This window comes from Tachysurus fulvidraco, chromosome 4 (assembly GCF_022655615.1).
Source record: "Tachysurus fulvidraco isolate hzauxx_2018 chromosome 4, HZAU_PFXX_2.0, whole genome shotgun sequence".
NCBI lineage: Eukaryota > Metazoa > Chordata > Actinopteri > Siluriformes > Bagridae > Tachysurus > Tachysurus fulvidraco.
The window spans coordinates 31,612,507-31,638,645 of record NC_062521.1 but is presented as its reverse complement, the minus strand read 5'-3'; the positions used below and the strand labels follow the sequence as shown (position 1 = coordinate 31,638,645).

At 42.7% G+C, this 26,139-nt stretch overlaps 2 protein-coding genes across 2 annotated transcripts in view; one reads left to right on the top strand and one right to left on the bottom strand.

The window, feature by feature from the left end:
- Positions 1 to 26,139, top strand: part of LOC113634634 (C-type mannose receptor 2-like) — a 140,318-nt gene that overhangs the window by 72,594 nt on the left and 41,585 nt on the right. The gene's annotated exons all lie outside the window — the stretch shown is intronic.
- LOC125141099 (P-selectin-like) lies at positions 3,194 to 4,293 on the bottom strand. Its single transcript, XM_047812847.1, has 3 exons — positions 3,949 to 4,293; positions 3,759 to 3,850; positions 3,194 to 3,568 (listed from the first exon to the last, which is right to left on the bottom strand). Exons 1-3 carry the CDS (start codon positions 4,235 to 4,237, stop codon positions 3,428 to 3,430), a joined length of 522 nt encoding a protein of 173 aa, XP_047668803.1. The 5' UTR covers positions 4,238 to 4,293; the 3' UTR covers positions 3,194 to 3,427.

Here is a 26,139-nt window from a genome sequence, read left to right as displayed (position 1 = left end):
ACGGCTCGCGCCGTGTGCTTCGTGGCCCGAAGAGTCAAGTTGGCAGTGCAACGCAACTCCTCAATATCAGCGGTCCCGGAGCTAAGTCCCTCATCTAAATCACATAGCAGGTCAGCCTTGTATGCCTGCAACACACCCATGGTGTGGAGGCAGCCCGCGGCCTGACCTGCTGCGGTGTAAGCCTTCCCTACTAAGGCTGACGTAGCACGTAGTGGCTTAGTAGGGAACACCGGAGCCTTTAGCAATGATGCTATGCTAGGGGAGAGATAGCTAGCCAGCATCTCTTCCACACGCAGCATTGCCCCGTAGCCGCATGCCTTAGCCCCAACCACATTCGAGTAAAGCGAGGAATGACTAGGAGAAGTGCATGTGGAGTACGGGGTTTTCCAGGATCTGGACACCTCGGCGTGCAGATCCGGCAAAAACGGCAGGCTCCGGTGCTGAGTGTTGCCATCACAGAGAAAAAGATCTTCCCTTCCACATTCAGAACCACAATGCCTCTGAATTGGGTGATGTTGCAGGAGACTATCTCTTTTATGATGAATACAGTGACTTCCCTACACCATGCTGTAGGAATGGCTTTGGTTTTACAGGCAACACTCATCAGCCTCCACCGGAGTTTCAGGACTGTGGCGCAGTTCTTGTAGACTTTGTAAGGAATGCCATTTGGTCAGGCTACTGATGTGTTTCTTGCTTGCTGTACAACTTGACTTCAGACCATTTTGGAGGAGTGGTATCAAACTGTGAGGTTGGCTCTGGTGGCTGAGGGATGTACCCTGCTGAACCGAGAGGACTTTCTCAGAGGTTGTCTCTACTCTGGGTTTTGATGTGGTTTTCCAGCTCCTGCTTGTTAATATACACAGTCCCAGTTTTTTCTCTGCCAATAGGCTGCAGGCATACTTAAAAGTATCCCAGTAGAAGCTCAACCTTGCTTTTTATCTCTAATCTGCTTCCACAGGTTCTTTAAACCCTCATTTTCATGATCTTTGGCTTTTCTCCACAACTTTCGGAGGCAGTCACATTCTGCCATCTCCCACTCTGTTTAGGAGGGGTCTTTCTCTGCTGAAGCTCTAAAAATCTTTTGCTGCCTTCACTGTAAATGATGACTCCGATGATGTTTATTTAACTTGGTGATTATGGTGCCTATCAGGGAGCTCTGAAGAATTGTTTGTAGGTTCTAATCAAAGCTTCTCCATTCATCCTTCTCATTAGCTTTTGGCCATATAATCTTCGCTTTCCAGCTTTGCATCTCAGCTGTTGGTCTTGCAGATTCCCTGCACGCTGTTGCATTGGAAAGAACTAGATTTGGGGTTAGGAATTGACACGAGTTCTCATGTAGGGGCTGCTCTTGTCACAATGTTGGGCTCAGTAGCACTGAGGTTCTCAACCTGGCTACAGTTCCTCCTTGTCTGACCTGTCGTTGCAGTGCACGCTTGCACCTGGTTGTTGTTACAGCATTTTGCTTTCCCCTGGTGGATTTGCAAACCTCCAGTGATTGTTGCTCCTCCATTTACTGCCCTTGCCACTGAGAAAATGTCATGTGAGATAGGAGATAAATCACTGCCGTTCCTCTTTGTTATGCCATTCCATTGCACTTTGTACTAGCCATTTTGTTAACCTGTTAATTTTGCCGCTAACTATACTTCTATTGCTAAGCTAGACCAATAGATTTAATCAATAACGTGTAGTACGTGACGTAAAAGTTACTCAGAACGCTTGCTTGTTTTAAAAACTGGAACGAGCATCGGTTCAGTACATCGACTCAGTACATCCGACACTAACACTTTCAAAGTAGAGTGCATTGTAGAACGTAATGACATCACACCTGAATGTACCATAATACCTTCAATAATAACAAAAGATAGTTCAACTGATGTCATAATTTAAGCTATTTCTAAGACAGATAGATTTATTCAATAACGTGTAGTATGTAACGTAAAAAATACTCAGAACACTCTCTTGTTTTCAATTCAGTGCCCATAAATTTGTATGCTGTTTATATGCTCAGTTCTCTTCAGTTCACGTAAGAAAACAATCGAAGCATTACACATCTCATTATCGACTTCTTTAAGACTTCTTATTTAGAAACTGTAACAAGCATCGACTCAGTACATCAGACACTAACACTATTAACTTCCAAAGTAGAGTGCATTGTAGAATGTAATGACATCACACCTGAATGTACCATAATACCTTCAATAATAACAAAAGATAGTTCAGCTGATGTCATAATTTAACATATAAGAGCGCAATAATCAACATCAGAATATACACTATTTTTATTTTATTATTAGTGTATTGCTATTTTTATTAGATTTAAGCTATTTTGTTATATATTTTAAGGTGCTCTTGGAGCTGAGACTGCAGTGATCATGACAATATTCTCTTTAAATAGCCTTAGAGTAAATAATGTGTCTCTCATTCTCATACAGCGGTGCAATAAAAACTATACTAGTGCAGTGGCATAGATCTGTATAGAGTGTATAAAGAGGACATTTTATTTAGATAAAAGACGTCAACAGAAGACAAATTAAGAACTGCAGTGTGGTGAGTATTGTTTGTGAGTCTGATTAGTTATTTGTATAAGTGATTTGAATGGATGTTGTACTGCAGTGAACCATGTCTTAGGTCATGTCTAACATAACAGGGTAAAGTTAAGAAACAAGCTTTCGATTTCAGCTTTAAGGTGTAAAATATAAACATGTGAAATATTTGTGGAATGATAGTTAACTGTTGATTATTTTCATTAAATTATACTATTATATATATTATATATTATATAAATATTTAGACTTCTTTGAGCAGAATTAATTCTGTACTGTCAAAGTGTAGAAAAGAAATGAGTAAGATTTCAGTTTTTCTTTCTTTAAGTTCTGTGCAGAATCTTTTTTATTTTAAATAGTTAACATTCTTAGCAAAAGCTGACAAGTCAATCTGATCAGTTCTTCATCCATATTTTCAGTAAAAGGGAATCAAAACGCACTAAAGTAGTAAAGTCTGTCAGAGTTTTTGTATCTGTCCGATGTTCTCAGGACAATTAGACACAGTAAAACTAAATATATATTCTAGATCATATAGAGGGCTGTTGGTTTATGTACAATGAATGTATGTACTATAATAAGCATGACATTCAGTGCCTGATTGAAATCTAAAGTCTTATAAAGAAAGAAGAAACAGTTAATGAAATCAAATCTAAACCAACTGTCTTACAAGCAGAAGTGAAAAAATCCCTTAATGATACAAGCAAAGATTTAGCATACATTTACTGTATATGCTCATGTATTTGTGACAGCATTTACACAGACTTTAGTAACTCAGGGATCTTTTACTAGTAAAAGTACTACTTAACAACTCTAAAATATTACACACTATGTGTCCTCAAACTAAAAGTAATCAGTGCACTACAGAATTTACACTATTATGAGATTTAGAGATCACAAGTCTCCCTAGTGTTAGTCACTGCAGTAATGTTTTCCTCCTCCTTGTGAAACACCACTCCATCTGGTTGCTTTCTCCATGTCACAATGATGTTCTCAGCCATTCCATAATCCTTCAGTTTCTGCTTCAGCTGAAGAACAGAACATGACTTTAGTTAGTGAATGATGCAGGATGAGAATCTCTGGTGAGATTTGTAAGAATGCTACATAAGATGTATCATGATTAGACTACAGTCTGTTCATGTCTCAGTGTGATGAAGGCTCGATGTCTGGCTGCAGTAATGAGAAGGTGACTGTACACTGAGTGAAGATGAAACCCACCTTCTCCTCGATGGCTGCCATTATTGTAGGATCATTCACATCCTGACTGGACTTCAACTTCATTCTTATGGTCTTCTTCAGTGTTGGGAATCCTGGAGGCAGAAACAGAAACAAATATAGAAATTTAACACCACATTCAAAAATCAACTTAAATTACATTAACATGAGACTGAATTTAATTTAAACTCACCATAACAGAAGAAAGGCATCATGTTTGAGCACTGTTCTACATTAGCTTGACCACCATTTAAATAGACACAACTTTTATTCATCAGATAATCATTAGCGTTTCCAGGCGACCACTGAATTACGGATACATCGGTGGTCTGGTCTGTCCAGTACCAGGGGTCTCTCACAAGGCCAATCCAAGTGAACCAATTGTTCAATGCCCCAACAATTGAGTTTTCTGTTGGGTTTCTCACACTGGCCAGGTCTGTATGATGCTGCCTACAGTAGCTCCGAGCATCATACCATGTCATAAACTGAATAATAAGAATGTAACTCTCAGCTCCAGTCTTCCTGTCTGTGATAACCAACAAACACAAGATTGAAACCTCCTTATGTAAATATTCAATCTAAGCATATCATCTTCTACTACTGAAAGAGAATCATCAGGATAAAAATAAACATGTCTGCCGTATTATTTTTCTATCCAAAGCCTGCCTCCTCTGGCCTCCTTCCCCACACAAATTTTCAAGCCTGACAGCCTTTTATATATAATATAATTCACTGAGATTTTCAACTAAAAAATAAAATACTCATATTACTAAAGTTTATTATTCGTAATATTCCATAAATAGTTCATATAAAATAACATGTTCTTCCTCACCATCAAAGCACACAAATGTTCTCAGCCATCCACATGGTGCATCATTCCATCTCATCCCCTCAATACCGACACAACGTTCATTTCCTAGCCGGTTATTAGGCTCCCCATAAGACCAAGGTGTAAAGCTTCCAAGTGGCTCATTGTCCAATGTCCATTGCCACTTGTTGATGTTAGTGTACAGTCCAATCCAAGCATTGGATCCGAATTGTTGTGTCTGTGATACCTTCTGAATTTGGGCGATCTCTTCATTAGTTTTGATGATAGCCAGGTCAGTGTATTTGGCTCGACAGAAAGCCTTAGCATCGTTCCATGTTTTGTTCTGCTGGATCAGATAGTACTTATGAGAGAAAGACGGGACAAGGGTAAGGACTCCTGTGGAGAAAGAGTTTAATGTTTAGCTTGTGTGATTTCAGCCTCTTAGTGTGGATTTATTTTTTAACATTTGTCCTTCTGTAGGACAAATTCTGGAACATATTACTTATAGTAACACATCTCCATTGACTATTTACAATTTGTGCACACATACTGTATGTGATTTGTATCATGTGACTTATATTTTCTCACCTTTGAAAAGCAGGAGCACAAAAAGATGATGCTTCATTGCTTATGTGTTGCTGGAAGATTCACTATGATATAAAAGATGATATTAACGTCTAATTGGCAAAGTTTCTCCATTTGCACACAGAAATAAGTAGCAGGCTGATACAAAAGAATACATTAAATATTATGGACCTTTTCACAGCATAAACTCAAGTAAGGCCAATAACACAAAGATCAGACTAACTGCTAATCCTAACTGCTAAAGTACAGTAAACAACTCAGGTAAACATGTACTGTCAGACATGCCTTTGGACTCTGTGTTGATTGTACTGTACATTGAACCAGAACCTATTGTCTATCTATGTTTTTTTTGTTTTGTTTTGTTTTTTCGTATAGCAATTTTAACAATGGATATTGTCCAAAAGCAGCTTTACAGAACATTAACATAAACTAAAAGTTAATATAAAGATTAATATAATACAAATTCAAGATTAATGTTAGATATATTTAAATGTGTTTGTATTTATCCCTAATGAACAAGTCTGAGGTGACTCAGGTGACTGTGGGGAGGAAAAACTCCCTTAGATGGTAAAGGAAGAAACCTTGAGAGGAACCAGACTCAAAGGGGAACCTCATCCTCATCTGGGTGACACTGGGGGTGTGATTATATAACCTCATCCTCATCTGGGTGACACTGGGGGTGTGATTATAAATATGCAGTCAGATAAATGTTGTATTGATGAGTAGATTGTTGTCCATAAAGACCACATGGTGTAGGCATCTCTGCTTAGAATGTCTGAATATTTCTTGAAGCAGAGTCCAACTGGAGGTGGTACATCACAGAGACGGCCTCAACTCAATGAAGGTACAAAATCTTTATGACGATCGGAGCTGGTACAGTTTCTGGATGCCTCGGGATGGTAGAAAGACAGAAGCAGTGGAGAGGAATTAATGTAGCTGCTGTTTATAATATTAGAAAGCACTAGATGATAATGTGCATGTGATCTGATGTAATAGAGCACAATATTATGGGAAATATTATGGGAAGCTAACTAACGAGAGATCTCTTTTGTCTACATTTAACGACCGGCGCACCGGCCGCGTTTTTGGCGCTTTTTTCCTCTTCAATGTGAAATCCACTTAAAATACTCCGTCATTCATAATCATACACATACATGTGATACATCATTCGAAACTGTGAAGTGTCTACTTTTATTTGCCTTACTTCATAATAACAACAAAATGCTGTGCTTTTGGCAAATAAAGAAAATAACCAGGGTGTGCATTCAGACATCTCTGTCTCCTTGACCATCTTCCTGAAACACGTTACAAACTTGAACTGATAACTCCAACAATACTTATCACACCAACATGATACATATGTCTAATGAAAGCCTGAAATGTCCACTTTTAAATGCGGTAATTAAAATCGAAAGCAAATATTGTCTTTTTGTGTAATCTGTATGTAAGTAAAGAGAGGTACAGTTTTTCTGGCTCGACCTCATTAGCGCTGATGTGATCCCACCTACCGCGCGCGCGCCATTCATATGGAAATTACCTGACACGGGCTATGCAAACAAGATCAACGCCCCCAAACAATGCTGTAAGAAGCACCAAGTTTTAACAGATTACATTAAAGATTAAAAAAGATTCCATTAAAGATTTTAACAGAGCCATATTGTATTGGTCATATACAATATTGTTACTTGTATACATATTGTTATTTTAAGCATCTGTCTTGTAGTATAGTGTCTGTTTGCTCGGTCTCTTGTCTGGCACACATGCACTTTATGTGGATTTTAGGATTTCTTTAGTACTTATCTCTTGTCTGGCACTGTTTGCACTAGTTAAATATTCTAAATAAACTACAAACACAAAATATACACATTTATTTTGTCTTCACATTCTTTCTTGTAACTCCTCTCTCAGTCCCACACTTACCTGTAAGGCTCATTATGCAGCTCATTATGCGGGCCTTTGTCTTCTCAGGTGTGAATTACATTAATATGCATGATAGTTGTTGATAGCAGTTTCTGTGCTATGATGGGGCCTGAAACCTGACTGAAACTCTTTAAACATATTGTTCTCCTGTAAGAAGGAGCTCAGTTGAACAGACACAACCTTTTCTAGTATTTTAGACATAAACGGAAGGTGTAAGATAGGTCTGTAATTTGATAGTTCATTTGGATCCAAATTAGGTTTTTTGATGAGTGGCCTAATAACTGCCAACTTGAAGGGTTTAGGGACGTAACCTAAAGATACAGAGGAGTTAATAATATTAAGAAGAGGCTCACCAGCTTTATGTAACACTTCTTTCAGTTATTTAGTTGGAATGGGGTCTAGTGAACAAGTTGTTGATTTAGCTGTAGTAATAAGTTTATCTGACTCTTCCTGTCCTGCACTTGTAATGCACTGTAGTTGTATGTTGAGCGTCACCTATATTATTCCTGATACTTTCTTGGACCTTTCTTCTTTCCACTGCCCCCTGTTCCGGTCGCCACAGCAGATCATGTGGTCCACATATTATTGGCACAGGTTTTATCCCTGATGTTCTTCATAAAGCAAATTTCCCATTTTTATCGAGGCTTGTGGATAATGTCTGATGTCAGGTGGTACAAAAAAGCCCCCGGACATCTTGAGGTATGTGGCTGGATAGATCAGAGATTGAAGGTGAAACACCTTAATTCCTTAAATTAGCATAGAGAGAATTATAAAGACTATCCAGGATAGTATTCATCAATACAGCACTGTGAGTTAACACTTGGGAATAAAACACAAACAGTGATAGCATGCGATCCTGTCGCTGGGCCACCAGGGGGCTGTCCTGTTATAACCTCAATTTACAGTTTCATAAATTGTAACTTTTAAGGGCAGTGGCTCATGATGCCACCAACAGAATTTCATTAAAAATGTATTTGATATTTATTCTCAGTAAGCACAAAAAATATAATTCCAAAATGATCACAAATAGCTTTGCTATTCCATTCAGACCAACACAACTCACTAATGACAAAGAGAACATGCAAACAGGCAGAGACTAAAATTAAACCCCGACCCTGCAGGTTTCTCCTCGATGGCAATTTCACAGCTGAACTCAAAAAAGTAAGGCCAATAACACAAAGATCAGACTAACTGCTAATCCTAACTGCCAAAGTACAGTAAACAACTCCGGTAAACATGTACTGTCTGACATGCCTTTGGACTTTGTTTTGATTGTACTGTACATTGACAACTTCTTGTACCATACAATTTTTAAAATTTCATTAAGAGAACCTTTTAAGGGCAGTGGCTCATGATGCCACCAACAGAATTTCAACTAACACAATAGCAATAAAACCTCTTCATCTGAATCTCAAATAATCCTGAATAATGACTATTAAAATTAAGCACAAGAAAGCTAATAAAATTATCACAAATATTTTTCTATTTAAAACATTTCCTCTTATTGTTTTTAGGAAAAACTAAAGCATCAATGTAGATGTCAGAAAATTACCTAAAATCTGAAGGAGGTAGATGATCAGTCTTGCAGCACTAACACACCTCACTGTTCTTCTGAGAGCTGTCTGACTGAGAAGGCTGTTTTTCTTCCACAAGCAAACTACTTTGCATATTTACATGCCTTTGAGCTTCTGTTGACAGGTAGGTCTTGCAATAGGGTCTCCATCATTGAACTTTTAATATTGGCATGTATTCATGAGGCAGAATGAAAGTCTATGGTAGTTCAGGTGCACGATTGTCCATGACATTAATAACTTTGTGTCTAAAGTTATATTGTCGCAGCAGACATGACCTGGGCAATGAAGCATCTATGCAAAGAGCTTATGCAAATTGTTAATCAGTCCATCAAAAAAGACATTTAAATGAGACATTTTTACTTGATAAAGTATTATTTTCTTTTCTATTGTATGCTTGGTTTGGCATTGGGAATGGTGTTGCCACCAAACTGGGCAATCTGATGAGGAAGGTCAGCTCTCTCGTGGGGATGGAACGGGACAGTGTGGAGGCAGTGACTGAGATGTGGATGAGAGGTAAGATGAAAACTATCCTGTAAAGTCTTTTTCATCTGCCCTATGATGATTTAAGGTGCTTCAGGATCACCTTCAGTCACTGATCTATCCAGCCACATACCTCAAGATGTATGGGGCTTTTCTGTAACACCTGACATCAGATTACACAATGCAGAAAAAGAAGAAGTACCTAGTATCTCAGTCCACTGACTGAGTCTCACTCAAAAACACCCGCAACAGGTTATTCATACAAACTCTGGAAAAGGTACCGAACCATTTAGGTTTTCACAATCAGACTGTGTAAGTTTCTTTTACCAAGCCCTCAGACTCCATAATACTGTCCATAAGTATCTAGTAAAAATCTAGTCTGACTCCAACACTGTTCAAGTTCTCTTGTAATTTTTTAGATTTTGAAAATGTCTTTCCTAAATTGCTGCTTAAACCAAATACTATACATTTTTACTATGAATACTTATGGAATGGAACATTTACAGCATTCATCTATTTTCTGTAGCATTTGTGCTAACCACTAAACCACCAAACATGCTAACCAATGAACGACTTTGCTCCCCATTTTACAGCATTTATGATTTTATTGTAATATTTTTGTACTTTATTCCACACTAAAAGATGGGCTCACCTCATTTCATGCCAAAATAATTGTGCACTAAGGCTCACAGTGGTGGCTTGTGTTTTCACATCAACAGGGATTGGTGCAAGAACTCTCTGCTTGAATCTAGTTCCTTCTCATCCGTCATTAAGTTTGTAAATATCAGTGGTCGTAGTCGGTGAGGCTGCAACCAACAAAGATTCCACCAATTTGAAGATCAGTGACCAGCTACATCGGCATCCATGACATGACTGTCTCCAAGACCACCACATGCTTCAAACAGGAGCTGTGGATGACTGCAAAAGTGCATGAGCTTTTGAAGTAAAGAGACTCCGCCTTCAGAGCAGAGGTGCAGAACAATGTGGGGGTGAGGAAGACCATGCCTCCTCCCAATGACCAGGTGCTCTGTATAACCACAACTGATGTTAAAACAACTCTATGCAGAGTTAATTGACAGAAGTCAGCTGTTCCAGACAAGATTCCTGGCAGAGTGCTTAGGGAATGTGCAGCCAGCATTTGACCTTCCTGACATTTTTAACATTTCCCTGAGCAGCACCATTGTTCATACATACCTAAAGTCCACAACCATTTTCCCTGTGTCAAAGAAGTCTACAGTGTCTTGCCTCAAAGACTAGTATCCCATCATACTCACACCGATTGAAATGTGCTTCGAGACTTTTGTCATAAGGCACATCAAGACCCTGCTTCCACTTTCACTGGATCCGGTGCAGTTTGCATATACTGTAGTCCAAACCGCTCCACAGACCATGCCATTGCCACAACCCTTCATCTGGCCTTCATGCACCTGAATTAAAGAGTACCTTACTGACATACACATACTCTTTACCCTGCTGCCATCCGGAAAAAGGTTCAGAATCATTCCAGCCTCATAACCAGACAGTGTAACAGTTTCTTTTCTCAAGCCATCAGACTCTTCAACACCCTACACTGAACTATTCTGAACTGACACACACAACCACACACACACACATACACACACACACTCACACACACGTTCGATATGCATCCATTTTACAACACCACTCATATAGCACTATTTCCATGCTCTTTTGCACACATCAATTCGATGCTACCACCAGCTGCTAATATTATATATGTGTATGTTATCTTATTGTTTACAATACTCTTATTTTGCACAAATGCTTAGTTACAGTGGGTATACTGGTCTGCGCTATTTTGTGTTCTGTATTGTCTGTCTGCACTGTCTTCTGTCTCGCACTGTTTGGACTAGGAGGCACATGACGCATTTTATGAGGCTAGGACAACTTACTTTAAAAAACATTGTTCATTTCACTGTATACTGCGTTAGCTATATGTGGTTAAAATGACAATAAAATATTCTTTACTTGAACTGTGTACTGGTTAGCGCTGCACTGTCCTTCACTGTGTAGTTTTATGTAGTACAATCGTCCAGAAGAAATGTTTTTTGTTTCACTGTGTACCAGCTTGAGATGACAGTAAAGCTACTTGACATCATAGATATGAACCAGATATAAGTTATATAAAAGAAGACACCTGAAATATCAGTGTAAATGGTTGTCTGTTCCTCTCCTTCATTTGATGTACCTTTAAAATGGTGGTGGAAAAAAGAAATCCAAGCTATGAATTGCAAATTACTATTTATATACCTCATTAAGACTAGCTTTGTTGTTTTGCTTAAGCATTGACGCTTCACTGCAATGCACCGTGTCTTACACCATGTCATGGCTGCCTTGATTTTGTTCATGATCACATTTTGTTCTCTTTGTCATGTCACTTACCAAGCAATAATTGATGATTGTTAACCGATTGAGATGATGGAAACCAGATGGATTCATTTATTTAAATAAATAAATTATAACTAAAATGGACTAAGATTGCTGACTTACGACTGTGCAGCAATGCACAGATCAAACCATATAATCAAGTTCACCGATGACACAACTGTGGTGGGTTTCATCAGCAAGAACGACGAGTCAGCACACAGGGAGGAGGTGCAACATCTAACCACCTGGTGTAGAACCAACAACCTGGATCATCTGTAGAGATCGTCAAGAGCACCAAATTTCTTGGTGTTCATCTAGCGGAGAACCTCACTCAACACCAGCTCCATCACCAAGAAAGCCCAGAAGCGTATCTACTTTGTACTTTCTACAAAGGTTGAGGAAGGCACATCTCCCTCGCCCCATCCTGACCATGTTCTACAGAGGGACCATTGAGAGCATCCATCAAACTGTTTGCATGCTGTTTTTCACACTTTTTGCTCTTTGCACATACTGTCCAACATTTACTGTCGGCGCTGTTTCTGTTTATCTGTTCATCAAACTGTCTTTTGTGTATTGTCTTTTTTGTATTTTTTGAATTGTCTTGTAACTTTTTGTCTGCACTGTCTTAGTAAGTCCTTAGCCCTGTCTTTGTTTTATGTAGCACCACAATCCTGGAGAAATATTTTCTCATTTCACTATGTACTCCAACACTTATATATGACTGAAATGACAATAAAAGCTTCTTGACTTGACTATCTTCTTAGCCTTGGTCCAACACAGCTTGCTGTATACAGTTTATAGTATAATGATTCAACCTAGAGGTAACAAATGTGCATAAAATGTCCAGGTTTTTTTAATCTCCTCTAGGTAGATCAGGAGATCAGGCCCACCACAACTGTGTTGTCAGCAAACCTGACAATTTTGGATTCGGAAGTGGCCGTGCAGTCGTGTGTGTAAAAGTAAAACATGATCAAACATTGGCTCAAAATCACCACATGCTCATCTCCTGACCAAGCTAATCTGACCAGGCCAAGGTCTGTTAGAAGGTCTAATAGAAGATTTACTGGAGGTTGTTTACAGTATGCCCAATTTCCGACAACTCGTCTCCAGCCCCTACTGCCCTTGTCAGAATCTTAACAAAACAACTAAGGACAATGTCAGTCTGTGGTTATTACGTATGCAGGGTACAAGCGTAGATGGACAAAGCTTTATGAACATCTTTAGATTAGAAATTTCCACCACACTGAGCATGAAGTTGGATGAGACATGTTTGCCCACCTGTTCTGTTTGTGGTCTGTTTGTCATTAAGTTAGAGATCCTTCCACATATGCATTCCCAGGACATCCAACTTATAGATAGGTATATAGGGAATTTTGGTTTTCAATGCTGAACTGTAGGTTACAGTTTCTCTCACCATCCTCCAGAGCTGCACATGTAACCCTGAGTGCTCTAGGAGTAATTTGCTTGTATTCTTATCGCTTTACTGAGCCTTGGTTTTGACCTCAGCCCTGGATACTGACTGCAAGTATTGAATTTCTTTATGTAAACACACGTATTTGTGTTCTGCACAATTTACATACTTTTTTTAGATGCAGAGACTTAAAATGTCCAGTCAGAGAAGACACACAACAGCAGCAGGGTGTAAACAGTATTTAAATGCAGTTTTGATCTGGTGTCTTTTGCACTACACTCCCATCTAGGTCTGGGATGGTAACAGTGAATAGAAATACAATGATCTTATTTATAATCTCATGTGTTGAGTTCATATCACAGACCACAGAGAGATTTCTCAAATCTGCATACCAACTTTTCTCCTGTCTCCAGCCTTTGCTCATAACCCTCTAAATCAGGAGTGTCACACTCAAATACACAGTGGGCCAAAATTCTAAATTAAACAAAGCCATTACCCAACGATGAACAAATGAACCTTTAAATATGGACCCAAACAAGTTTTGCTTTAATATTGAATATGGAACAATCAACGCTTATATACATTAACTTATTAGTGCAGACATGCAAAATCAAATTTCAAATAAATAAAACATAGCAATGACATATTCATTCATTCATTCATTATCTACCGCTTATCCGAACTTCACGGGTCACGGGGAGCCTGTGCCTATCTCAGGCGTCATTGGGCATCGAGGCAGGATACACCCTGGACGGAGTGCCAACCCATCACAGGGCACACACACTCTCATTCACTCACACACACACACACACACACACACTACGGACAATTTTCCAGAGATGCCAATCAACCTACCATGCATGTCTTTGGACCGGGGGAGGAAACCGGAGTACCCGGAGGAAACCCCCGAGGCACGGGGAGAACATGCAAACTCCACACACACAAGGCGGAGGTGGGAATCGAACCCCCAACCCTGGCGAACGTGCGAACGTGCTAACCACTAAGCCACCGTGCCCATGACATATTCAATTAAATTTAAATAAAAAATGTATGCCTCTTTTCTATTTGCAGCCGTCTGAGATCAAAATAAGCTTTTTCCACAGGCTAATAAATTTGAAAATAAAATAACAACAGTGCAGTGGATGACAGCAGAGGTTCATGAGCTGCTAAAGACCAGAGATGAAGCTTTCAGGTCAGGAGATAAAGCAGCTCTTAGAACAGGAAGAGCCAATCTGTCATGGGGCATCAAAAAAGCGAAACGGACATATGCAGATAAAATCAACAGCCACTTCACAGACAGTAAAGACACACGGAGCCTGTGGAAAGCCATCCAAGCCAACAACCAGTCTCCCGAACACCCTCGATCCGCTCCAGTTTGCATATCACCAGAACCAATGAAAACAAAAATTCCCATGTCAGAATGCTGTTCATAGACTTCAGTTCAGCATTTAACACAATCATCCCACAACAGCTCATTCAAAAACTGCAACTGCTGGGCCTTAACAACTACCTCTGTAATTGGATCCTGGACTTTCTAACTGGAAGACCACAGTCAGTGCGTATCGGCCAAAAAACATTGAGCATTACAACACTGTGCACAGGCGCACCATAAGGCTGTGTGCTCAGCGGCTGCAGGCACGTTAGCAGTTATCCACGGCTTCTGGTTGGAGCGTGTGGTGATTGTCTTGGAGACGGTCACGTCATCAATGTACTTGCCGATGTAACTGGTCACTGTTGACATGTACTCCTCCAAGTTGACAGAGTCGCGGTTGGTTGCAGATTCCCTGAAGATGTTCCAGTCAGTGCACTCAAAGCAGTCCTGAAGAGCAGAGGTGGCTCCTGCTGGCCAGGTTTTCACCTGCTTCAGAGCCGTCAGGGATAAACTGCGGAAACTGTGCGACGCCAACAGCATCATACTTTGACTTCAGCGTGTCATTACACTGGAGTTCAATCAGCTCCATTTGGAGATTGTTTGGTGCGATTTCCACATAAAGAATTAATATAATAAAAAATTCAAGATTATTATTAGATATATATAGTTCACGATGACTTAAACTGGCGGTGATTCAGATCTTTGGCTCCTAAAAAGTTAACAACTTTTGCTACTGTGGTCATAACGTGTTCCATCTTAAGGGCTTTACCTCACAGTGATTCTTGATGTATGATGCAATGATAAACAGATAGCTCACCTGACAATTCTCTTCTCGCCAGTCCATTCTTTTTACCGCTCATCGCTGGCGCACCATCTGTGGTTAATCCCACGAGTTTATCCCACGACAGCTTCATTTCAGTTACACATTTGCAAACCTCCTCAAAACTCCCTGTGGTTGTGCCATGCATGAATTTAAATCCCAAAAGCTCCTCCATAACACACAGATTTGAGTCCACTTCACGAATGAACACTGACAGCTGCGCAGTATCAGACGCATTGGTGCTCTCGTCCAGATCAAGGGAGAAAGAAACGAAACCTTTTCCTTTTCCCATCATCTGGTCATATAGATTGGTGGCAAGTTCACATGTGTGCTCACGTTTGAAAAGGCTTGTTTTTTTCTCTGGGCACACTTGGTCATAACTTTCATCATGCACTTTTTTAGAAACTCTCCCTCATTAAAAGACTGGGCTGATTTTGCGATTTCTTCTGCCACAATATAACTAGCCTTTGTGATGTGGCTTTTTTGAACACATTGTGTTGTGAAACCAAACTTCTTTTCATCTCCTCTGCTCTCTGGCTCCTTTGAGTCATGTCCAGGTTCTTATACTTGTTCTGGTGTTTCGTTGACTAGTGTCGTCTAATGTTGTACTCCTTAATTACAGATGTGGTGGCTCCACAAACAAGACAAACAGGTCTGTCTTTTACATATGTAAACAGATATTCTGCCTCCCACCTGAATCCCTCACACAGACTCTTCACCCTCCTGCTGTCTGGAAAAAGGTACCAAAGATTTCAGGCCCTCACGAGCAGACTGTGTAATAGTTTCTTCCCTCAAGCCATCAGACTTCTCAACTGGTCGACTGAATTGTACTGTACTGAGCACTAAAAAAAACAGCATTGCTGGTCCAGCATAAGGTATGTTTTGCATGCTAGAACCAGCTTGGGATGGTGTTATGCTGGTCCAGCATTACGTGCTGGTTGCTGGTGTGCTGGCCTACCAGCCTGGGATGCTGGTGTGCGGACCTACCAGCCTGGGATGCTGGTGTGCTGGTCGACCAGCCTGGGATGCTGGTGTGCTGGTCAACATATGATGTCTTTTGGATGCGAGTATAATCCCAGCAAGACCACAACAAAACCCATTTGTTACATATCACATATATATATATACACACACACACACACACATACATATATATATATGTATATATATATATATATGTGTGTATTTGTTGGATTGTTGGACAATGACTTTTGCCATCACACTGTAATTTACACACGTGCACAAATAACATGACACAATATAACCTTTACACTACACATTTTTGGTCTTAGCTTCTACTCTCTCTTTTAGCGAGTAACAAGTAGTATGTGGTGGAGATGACCATGTTTTTTTAAGAGCTGCTACCCAGAGTCGTTTGCCTTTAGACAACTCCTGCTCTATGTCTTCTTTATTCTCTGAAAAATTATAGGAACAAAATAAGAAACAAAACTATATATCACTCATTTGTTTATATTGTGCAGTGAACGAGTTATGATAAAACAGCTACTGCTTAAGTTACAGACCTTTAAGCATTAGTATTTGTGCCCTGAAGAAGTCTTGCTTCCATCATAGCTACCCAATAAACATGAGTTTGGTCAAACATGTCACAGTTAAAGTCCTTAATTTTGCTAGTTGAAACAACTGCCTTGCAGCCGTCATCCAGGTACCTCACGTATGCAAACAATCTGATTCCCAGTGATCAGCAGATTCGTCGTGTAGAAGCGGAAGCTTTTTATTTACCCCAAAACGAAATCCTAATTACGGTGGCAAAAACACGATGATCTGGAACACGTGCACTTACACTAATGTCGATAAACACTGTAAGGTATATAATGTAGTCGAAAACATTGTGAGATTTATTTTTGGAAAGTGCAGGAACTACATTTACCTTTATGAACATAGTTGCTTTAAAAAATCTTTCAAAAACAATCATTCTGTATGATTTATATGCTGCTTCCCTCATGGAGCCCGGGAAGTCGACATTTGTTGGTATTACTGTATTTAATTTGTGGAGACACTTTAATCCTTAACAAACGATTTTTAAATGTTTTTATTCTTTGTTATTCAAAGCTTTTTGAGCTTTATTATTTCATTTCTTAATTCAAAAGAGGGAGCAAAAGAAATAACACACTTATAATTAAATATATTCCAATATATTGTGTTTTAATCTTATATTAATGTGTTACATAGAAACATACACAAGCAAAAATAAAGGTTGTTCCCATAAAGCTCATTCCAGAAAGATCATACTGGTTAACCGGCTACACCAGCCCCGTTTTGCTTGATAACACCATGATGCTGGCCACCCATCTATACCAGCACTAATCCAACACTGACCAGCATTATACCAGCACTATACCAGCATGAACCAGTAAAAACCAGCCTGAACCAGCATGGAAAATTGTTGGTTTATGCTGGATTTTTCAGCAGGGAGAAAAGATCTGTTTTCTGCCTTTCTTTTCACCATTTTTGGGAATGGGTAACACGATGACAGTGTAGTATAAGGTCGGGGCGTGGTCTGGGAGAGAGACACGAGGAGGCGGGGTGAGCGGGGGCTTTCATGCCGAAACACGGATCGCTACCGAGTTGGGCGCGTGATGAAAGGCTCAGAAAACCCACAGATGGACGACTCGCCCCGCTTGCAACAGAGGTCAAGTCCACCAAACGGAAAGGGGAGCATGCTAATGATCTCATAGGCCCCAAAACAACAGCAAAGCATTATCAGTTTGTCCTCCATATCCTCAGTCTCAAAGTCCTGTAATGAGCTGATGTTTCACTCTTTTAATCCCTGAACATCTCTAGGTGGTGGAGCAGCAACAGGGACGTCTCCCTGCCACCCCCTGCAGCTGTCCTAGGATCCATCTCTTCCCAATCCTTGTCTTTTCTGCGTAGCCAGAGCCAAAAGCTCTCCTGCTCTGCCTCCTCTGCCAGGTCTTTCAGGGCCTTCTGCAGCTTGGCACCTCTGATGCTGAAAGTCTTAAGGAAATGCTGCGTGGAGGTTCCAGTGAAGCCCCTTCAGCCAACCTCCACTGGAAAGGTATATGCTGTCCACTCAGCTTGTGTGCATGCAGATGCAAGCTCTGCATACTTCTCCCTTTTCCTTTCAAATTCTGCCTCCATCCCATCTTCCCATGGCACAGAGAGCTCAGCCATGATGACAGTCTTTGTGGAGGTGGACCAGATTACAATGTCGGGTCAAAGAGATGTTATGACAATCAGTTATGGGAACAATTTTTGACCAAGATTGGCTCCCAGGTCCCACTCACCTCCTGGTGACAAGAGGGACCTCTCCTGTACAAAGCTGCTTAGTGACTTGGATGGTTTTATCTTCATCCTGGCCCATGAGAGCAAGTCTTCAAGCCTTTTCAGAAGCCTGTAGGTGCATACTGCCGTCTGAAGGAGAGTGGTGATATCATCCATGTAGCTCCATAACACAGGGAGTCACTGACCTGATGGGGATCTGACTCCTCTAACTGTCTGTCTTCCCCTGATAAGAATGACCTTGAAAGTTGTTGTGGTATGGGAGAGATGGAGCATCTGATGAACTAATGGGGGACAGAACCATATGCGTTTGCGAGATCTAACCACACTACATGGAGATCTGATTTATTATGCTTGGCCATCTGAATCTGCTCCCAAATCATCACAGAATGCTCAACACAACCTGGAAATCGTCTCTAGGTTATGACCGTAACCCTAGTTCCCTGAGGAACAAGACGCTGCTTCGAAACCTGCGTGACCGCGCTCTGAACCACGTGTGTAATCTGACCAATAGGTGTTGGGACGTCATCGGCGGGAGATGTCACGTAAACAGGAAGGTACAAATGACTGCGAGATGGACAAGACGCTAGCTCCTGCGAGAGAAGGTAAGCGCCGCAGGGATGCAGGGAGTGTGGCACGGAGACGCAGCGTCTCGTTCCTCAGGGAACTAGGGTTACTAAGGTCGTAACCTAGAGACGTTCCCTTTCAGAACTCGAGCTGCATCAAAACGCTATGGGAGTGTCAGATCACTCCACACTGACCAGACCCTGCGTAGAGAGTGAGGGCCTTGGCACCTGCACGTAGGACAGAGGAGCCCGGGGTGGCTCTGAGGCTCTGCAGGTCAAGGTCATAGAACCTGACAAACGTCAGCGGGTGGACCAACTGGCAGCGCCACAGATGTCTTGGAGTGCCACTCCAGCAGACTAGACCATAGGGCCGCCACACTCCGGATGGAGTGAGCTCGGACCCCGAACGGTGCAGGGAAGCCATAGGGCTTGTGAGCCGACAATCGCATCCAAATGGGCTGTAAACGGAGGAAGCTCTGGAACGGAGAAGGGTCTCTAAAGTGACGTGACATACGGCTAAGTACGAAGAACCATACTCGGAATTTGTTCTCTGCATTTAACCCATCCAAAGTGCACACACACAGCAGTGAACACACACACACCGTGAACACACACACACCCGGAGCAGTGGGCAGCCATTTATGCTGCGGCGCCCAGGTTCGGTGCCTTGCTCAAGGGCACCTCAGTCGTGGCCGGCCCGAGACTCGAACCCACAACCTTAGGTTTACGAGACTGACTCTCTAACCATTAGGCCACGACTTGCCCAATATTACCTCGGTAGAGAGACCAGCTGCTATGGCAGCTGGGCGGGGGGTGACCAGGGTTCCGACTGCCTGTGAGAGGAGATCCCTCCTGGGAGGAATTTCCCACGAAGGGCCCTCGAGTAGGGACACCAGATCCGCAAACCATGGCTTGCCCGGCCATCGAGATGCTACCAGGAGGAGACAGACTCCATCCTAGCAAACTCTCTCCCGGACTCCATGGAGCAGTGCAATCGAAGGAAAGGTGTACAGGCATCCAGACCTAATGGGCTGGGTGAGAGTGAGAGAGAACCAGAGGGGACAGTGCAAGGTCTCCCGGGTCACAAACAGATCCACCTGGGCTCTGTAGAACCTCCGCCATATGAACTCCACCACCTCTAGGTGGAGACGCCATTCGCCAGGCCTCGGCCCCTGCCTCGACAGGGCATCTGCTCTGACATTCAACCGTCCTGGCATATAAATGGCCCTCAAAGAGAGGAGTCTGTCCCGAGACCACAAGAGGACCGCTCGTGCTAGCTTGTACAAAGGGCGAGATCGGAGGCCCCCTTGGGGGTTGATGTAGGAGACCACCGCAGTAATGCCCATGCAGACCAATACATGGCGATCTCCCAGGTCCGGGTGTGTGTGTTTTAACCCCTAAAGTGTGTGTTTTAACCCCTAAAGCACCATATTCATCTCCAGGCAATTTATGTGCCACGAGTGATTGTAAGGGAGGCGTCCATCACGCCGCAAGACCTTGATGGAACGATATGGGTTTCCCCTGAGAGAAAACCCCCTGCCCTGGAGCCACCACTCGAGGGCCTCATGTGCAGGAGGCTGAGCGGGATTACGCTGGACGCCACAGCCATGAGCTCTAGCAGCCTATGGAACTGCTTCACAGTGAGTGGCTAGCCTTCCCGCACTCTCCTGACCGAGGTAGAGATGACTTCGACCTGAGCAGGTGACAACCGTGCCTGCAACCTTGCCGAGTCGCATATCACGCCGAAAAAGGTGGTTCTCTGTGCTGGAGAGAGCACGCTGTACTCGTCTTCCAGATCTATTGTGATGAACCTTCCCCTGACCTGATCTGAGTCATGACCTCCCTGAGGGTGAGCATCCCGAACCTGGGCCTCCTGAGAGAGCGGTTCAAGGAGCATAGATCTAGAATGGGACGCAACTCACCATCCTTCTTCGGAATGATGAAGTACAGGCTGTACCTTAGGCCATGCCCGCGGAGATCGGGTGGCCACACTCTGTCTCTGGGCTTCGCGGTGCCCGGAAGGACCAGTCTGGGGCTGCCGCCGACAGCCCAACGAGATCGCCGAGGGAGGTACTGCTGAAACGCAGCCGACTGCTTTTTAGACTCCTGGAACTTGTGTACGACCGCCATTATAGCGTCGCCAAACAGTCCAGGAGGAGCCATCGGTGCGTCCAGTAGCACAGCTCGATCCTTGTCTGGGAGGTCGGACAAGGTGAGCCACAGGTGCCTTTCTGTGGCCACCAGGGCCGCCATGGACCGCCCAACGGCTCGCGCCGTGTGCTTCGTGGCCCGAAGAGTCAAGTTGGCAGTGCAACGCAACTCCTCAATATCAGCGGTCCCGGAGCTAAGTCCCTCATCTAAATCACATAGCAGGTCAGCCTTGTATGCCTGCAACACACCCATGGTGTGGAGGCAGCCCGCGGCCTGACCTGCTGCGGTGTAAGCCTTCCCTACTAAGGCTGACTTAGCACGTAGTGGCTTAGTAGGGAACACCGGAGCCTTTAGCAATGATGCTATGCTAGGGGAGAGATAGCTAGCCAGCATCTCTTCCACACGCAGCATTGCCCCGTAGCCGCATGCCTTAGCCCCAACCACATTCGAGTAAAGCGAGGAATGACTAGGAGAAGTGCATGTGGAGTACGGGGTTTTCCAGGATCTGGACACCTCGGCGTGCAGATCCGGCAAAAACGGCAGGCTCCGGTGCTGAGTGTTGCCATCACAGAGAAAAAGATCTTCCCTTCCACATTCAGAACCACAATGCCTCTGAATTGGGTGATGTTGCAGGAGACTATCTCTTTATGATGAATACAGTGACTTCCCTACACCATGCTGTAGGAATGGCTTTGGTTTTACAGGCAACACTCATCAGCTTCCACCGGAGTTTCAGGACTGTGGCGCAAGTTCTTGTAGACTTTGTAAGGAATGCCATTTGGTCAGGCTACTGATGTGTTTCTTGCTTGCTGTACAACTTGTTTGACTTCAGACCATTTTGGATGAGTGGTATCAAACTGTGAGGTTGGCTCTGGGTGGCTGAGGGATGTACCTGCTGAACCGAGAGGACTCTCTCAGAGGTTGTCTCTACTCTGGGTGTTTTGATGTGGTTTTCCAGCTCCTGCTTGTTAATACACCTTTCTCTGCCATAGGCTGCAGGCATACTTAAAAGTATCCAGTAGAAGCTCAACCTTGCTTTTTATCTCTAATCTGCTTCCACAGGTTCTTTAAACCCTCATTTTCATGATCTTTGGCTTTTCTCCACAACTTTCGGAGGCAGTCACATTCTGCCATCTCCCACTCTGTTTAGGAGGGGTCTTCTCTGCTGAAGCTCTAAAATCTTTTGCTGCCTTCACTGTGATGATGACTCCGATGATGTTTATTAACTTGTGATTATGGTGCCTAATCTCTGCCAACTCTGAAGAATTGTTGTAGGTTCTAATCAAAGCTTCTCCATTCATCCTTCTCATAGCTTTTGGCCATATAATCTTCGCTTTCCAGCTTTGCATCTCAGCTGTTGGTCTTGTAGATTCCCTGCACGCTGTTGCATTGGAAAGAACTAGATTTGGGGTTAGGAATTGACACGAGTTCTCATGTAGGGGCTGCTCTTTTCGCAATGTTGGGCTCAGTAGCACTGAGGTTCTCAACCTGGCTACAGTTCCTCCTTGTCTGACCTGTCGTTGCTGTGCACGCTTGCACCTGGGTGTTGTTACAGCATTTTGCTTCCCCTGGTGGATTTGCAAACCTCCAGTGATTGTTGCTCCTCCATTTACTGCCCTTTGCCACTGAGAAATGTCATGTGAGATAGGAGATAAATCACTGCGTTCCTCTTTGTTATGCCATTCCATTGCACTTGTTACTAGCCATTTTGGTTAACCTGTTAATTTGCCGCTAACTATACTTTATTGCTAAGCTAGACCAATAGATGTATTCAATAACGTGTGAGTATGTAACGTAAAAGGTACTCAGAACGCTTGCTTGTTTTAAAAACTGGAACGAGCATCGGTTCAGTACATCGACTCAGTACATCCGACACTAACACTTTCAAGTAGAGTGCATTGTAGAACGTAATGACATCACACCTGAATGTACCATAATACCTTCAATAATAACAAAAGATAGTTCAGCTGATGTCATAATTTAACATATAAGAGCACAAGAATCAACATCAGAATATACACTAGGTTTATTTTATTTTATTATTAGTGTATTGTTACTTTTATTATATTTAAGCTATTTTATTATATGTTTAAAGGTGCTCTTGGAGCTGAGACGCAGTGATCATGCCAATATTCTCTTAAATAGCCTTAGAGTAATAATGTGTCTCTCATTCTCATACAGCGGCTTGCAATAAAAACTATACTAGTGCAGTGGCATAGATCTGTATAGAGTGTATAAAGAGGACATTTTATTTAGATAAAAGACGTCAACAGAAGACAAATAAACAACTGCAGTGGTGGTGAGTATTGTTTGTGAGTCTGATTAGTTATTTGTATAAGTGATTTGAATGGATTGTTGTCCTGCAGTGAACCATGTCTTAGGTCATGTCTAACATAACAGGGTAAAGTTAAGAAACAAGCTTTCGATTTCAGCTTAAGGTGTAAAATATAAACATGTGAAATATTTGTGGAATGATAGTTAACTGTTGATTATTTTCATTAAATTATATTATTATATATATTATATATTATATGAATATTTAGACTTCTTTGAGCAGAATTTTGATCTTCTTCATACTCCAAAACCAACTCGCACTCTTAGGTCTTCTTCTTCCACTCATTTCATTGTTCCCTCTGTCCGTCTTGTAACGATGGGGAACAGAGCTTTCAGTTACTCTGCACCTCAGCTCTGGAACTCACTTCCATCTGAACTCCGTAATATTCATTCTCTTTCATCATTTAAATCTCAGCTTAAAACTCATCTGTTTAGTTTAGCATATTCTAGATCATGATTTGTAATGTTGGTCCAATTTTTTATTTTTTATTTTTTTTATATACAAGTATTGTATAACTATATTTTTTGTTGTTTTTCTTCTTCTTTTGTACGGTGACCTTGAGTGTTAGAAAGGCGCCTTTAAATAAAATGTATTATTATTATTATTATTAGATCATCAGGATCTACGCACCACTGCCCGTTTGTCGGAGGCGAGGGTGACCCTCAGGTCACCCTGCTCCTTCCTGGGCCTAGAGTGTCGCCTTGAGCCCTTAGGCCCTGCCCGCGGAGATCGGGTGGCCAAGCTCTGTCTCTGGGCTTCGCGGTGCCTGGAAGGACCAGGCTGGGGCTGCCGCCGAACAGCCCCACGAGATCGCCGAGGGAGGTACTGCTGAAACGCAGCCGACTGCTTCTTAGACTCCTGGAACTTGTGTACGACCGCCGTCACAGCGTCGCCGAACAGTCCAGGAGGAGCCATCGGTGCTTCCAGTAGCACAGCTCGATCCTTGTCCGGGAGGTCGGACAAGGTGAGCCACAGATGCCTTTCTGTGGCCACCAGGGCTGCCATGGACCGCCCAAAGGCCCGCACCGCGTGCTTCGTGGCCGAAGAGGCAAGTCGGCAGTGCAACGCAACTCCTCAATATCAGCGGTCCCGGAGCTAAGTCCCTCATCCAAATCACGTAGCAGGTCAGCCTGGTATGCCTGCAACACACCCATGGTGTGGAGGCAGCCCGCGGCCTGACCTGCTGCCGCGTAAGCCTTCCCTACTAAGGCTGACGTAGCACGTAGCGGCTTAGTAGGGAAAACTGGAGCCTTTAGCGATGATGCTACGTTAGGGGAGAGATAGCTAGCCAGCGTCTCTTCCACACGTGGCATTGCCCCATAGCCGCACGCCTTAGCCCCAACCACACTCGTGTAAAGCGAGGAGTGACTAGGAGAAGTGCGCGTAGAGTACGGGGTTTTCCAGGATCTGGACACCTCGACGTGCAGATCGGGAAAAAATGGCAGGCTCCGGCGCCGAGGAAGTGACACAGCGCGCAGGAAACGCTCATCCAGCTTACTGGGTGTGCGCTGCTTCTGCTGCTCCGCCGGCCAATCTAAATCCAGTTTGGCTACGGCTCGTGTCTTGACCTCGAGGAGCTCCTCATACAGCACAGGCTGTGAGGAGCCCACGGGCTTGCTAGCATTCATCAGCTCTCCTTCCTCGGAGGGAGCGACATGTTATGCCGCGCTGCTCGCACCGGGAGAAGAAGCAGCCATCGGGCCTGCTTCTCCGCGAGAGCCCGGAGCTCGATTCAGCAGACGAGGCTGAAGAGGACTCATCCGCCTCCAATCCCGCTGCTAAATCGACCTGCGAGCCCCACGAGCGCCGGCGCCGCTTTGCCTCGGCAAGAGCGGGACCGGAGCCGCGAGGGAGATTGTGCATGCCCGATTGTGCATGCTCCACTCCCAAGCAAACAATGCATCGATCGTGCGAATCCTTCCCGGTAATAAAACGGGGACACGGAAAAACACACTTTTGGAAGTTCTGTCTGCTATCCATCACTCGATCAGAAAAACACAGTATGAGAAAACAGCGCTTACCTGAACGAGCAGAAGCTAGCGTCTTGTCCATCTCGCAGCCATTTGTAGCTTCCTGTTTACGCGACGTCACCCGCCGATGGCGTCACGTTCCAAAGCCTATTGGTCAGATTACACACGTGGTTCAGAGCGTGGTCACGCAGAGGGCGTTCCCATAGCGTTTCGACGCAGCTCGAGTTCCGAAAGGGAACTTTAGTTAGATTCCACATTTGGTTTATAATTTAGGTGAAATAACCAAAGTACTGTGTGCTATTGCTGCTATTTGTTATGATGATATAATAATAATATTTATTATTATTAGTAGTAGTAGTAATAGTAGTAGAACATTTTGTACTTTAACACAATCAGAAATATAAATAGAAACTCTTTACAGTACTGAAAATACAATATATATATATATATATATATATTTTGTGAATCCATAACTATTGACCTTAAATGAACATTACACACAAACCCACTTGAACAAGTCTGACTTACTGCCGGCAATAATAATAATAATAATAATAATAATAATACATTTTATTTAAAGGCGCCTTTCTAACACTCAAGGTCACCGTACAAAAGAAGAAGAAAAACAACAAAAAATATAGTTATACAATACTTACATAGAAAAAAAATTGGACCAACATTACAAATCATGATCTAGAATATGCTAAACTAAACAGATGAGTTTTAAGCTGAGATTTAAATGA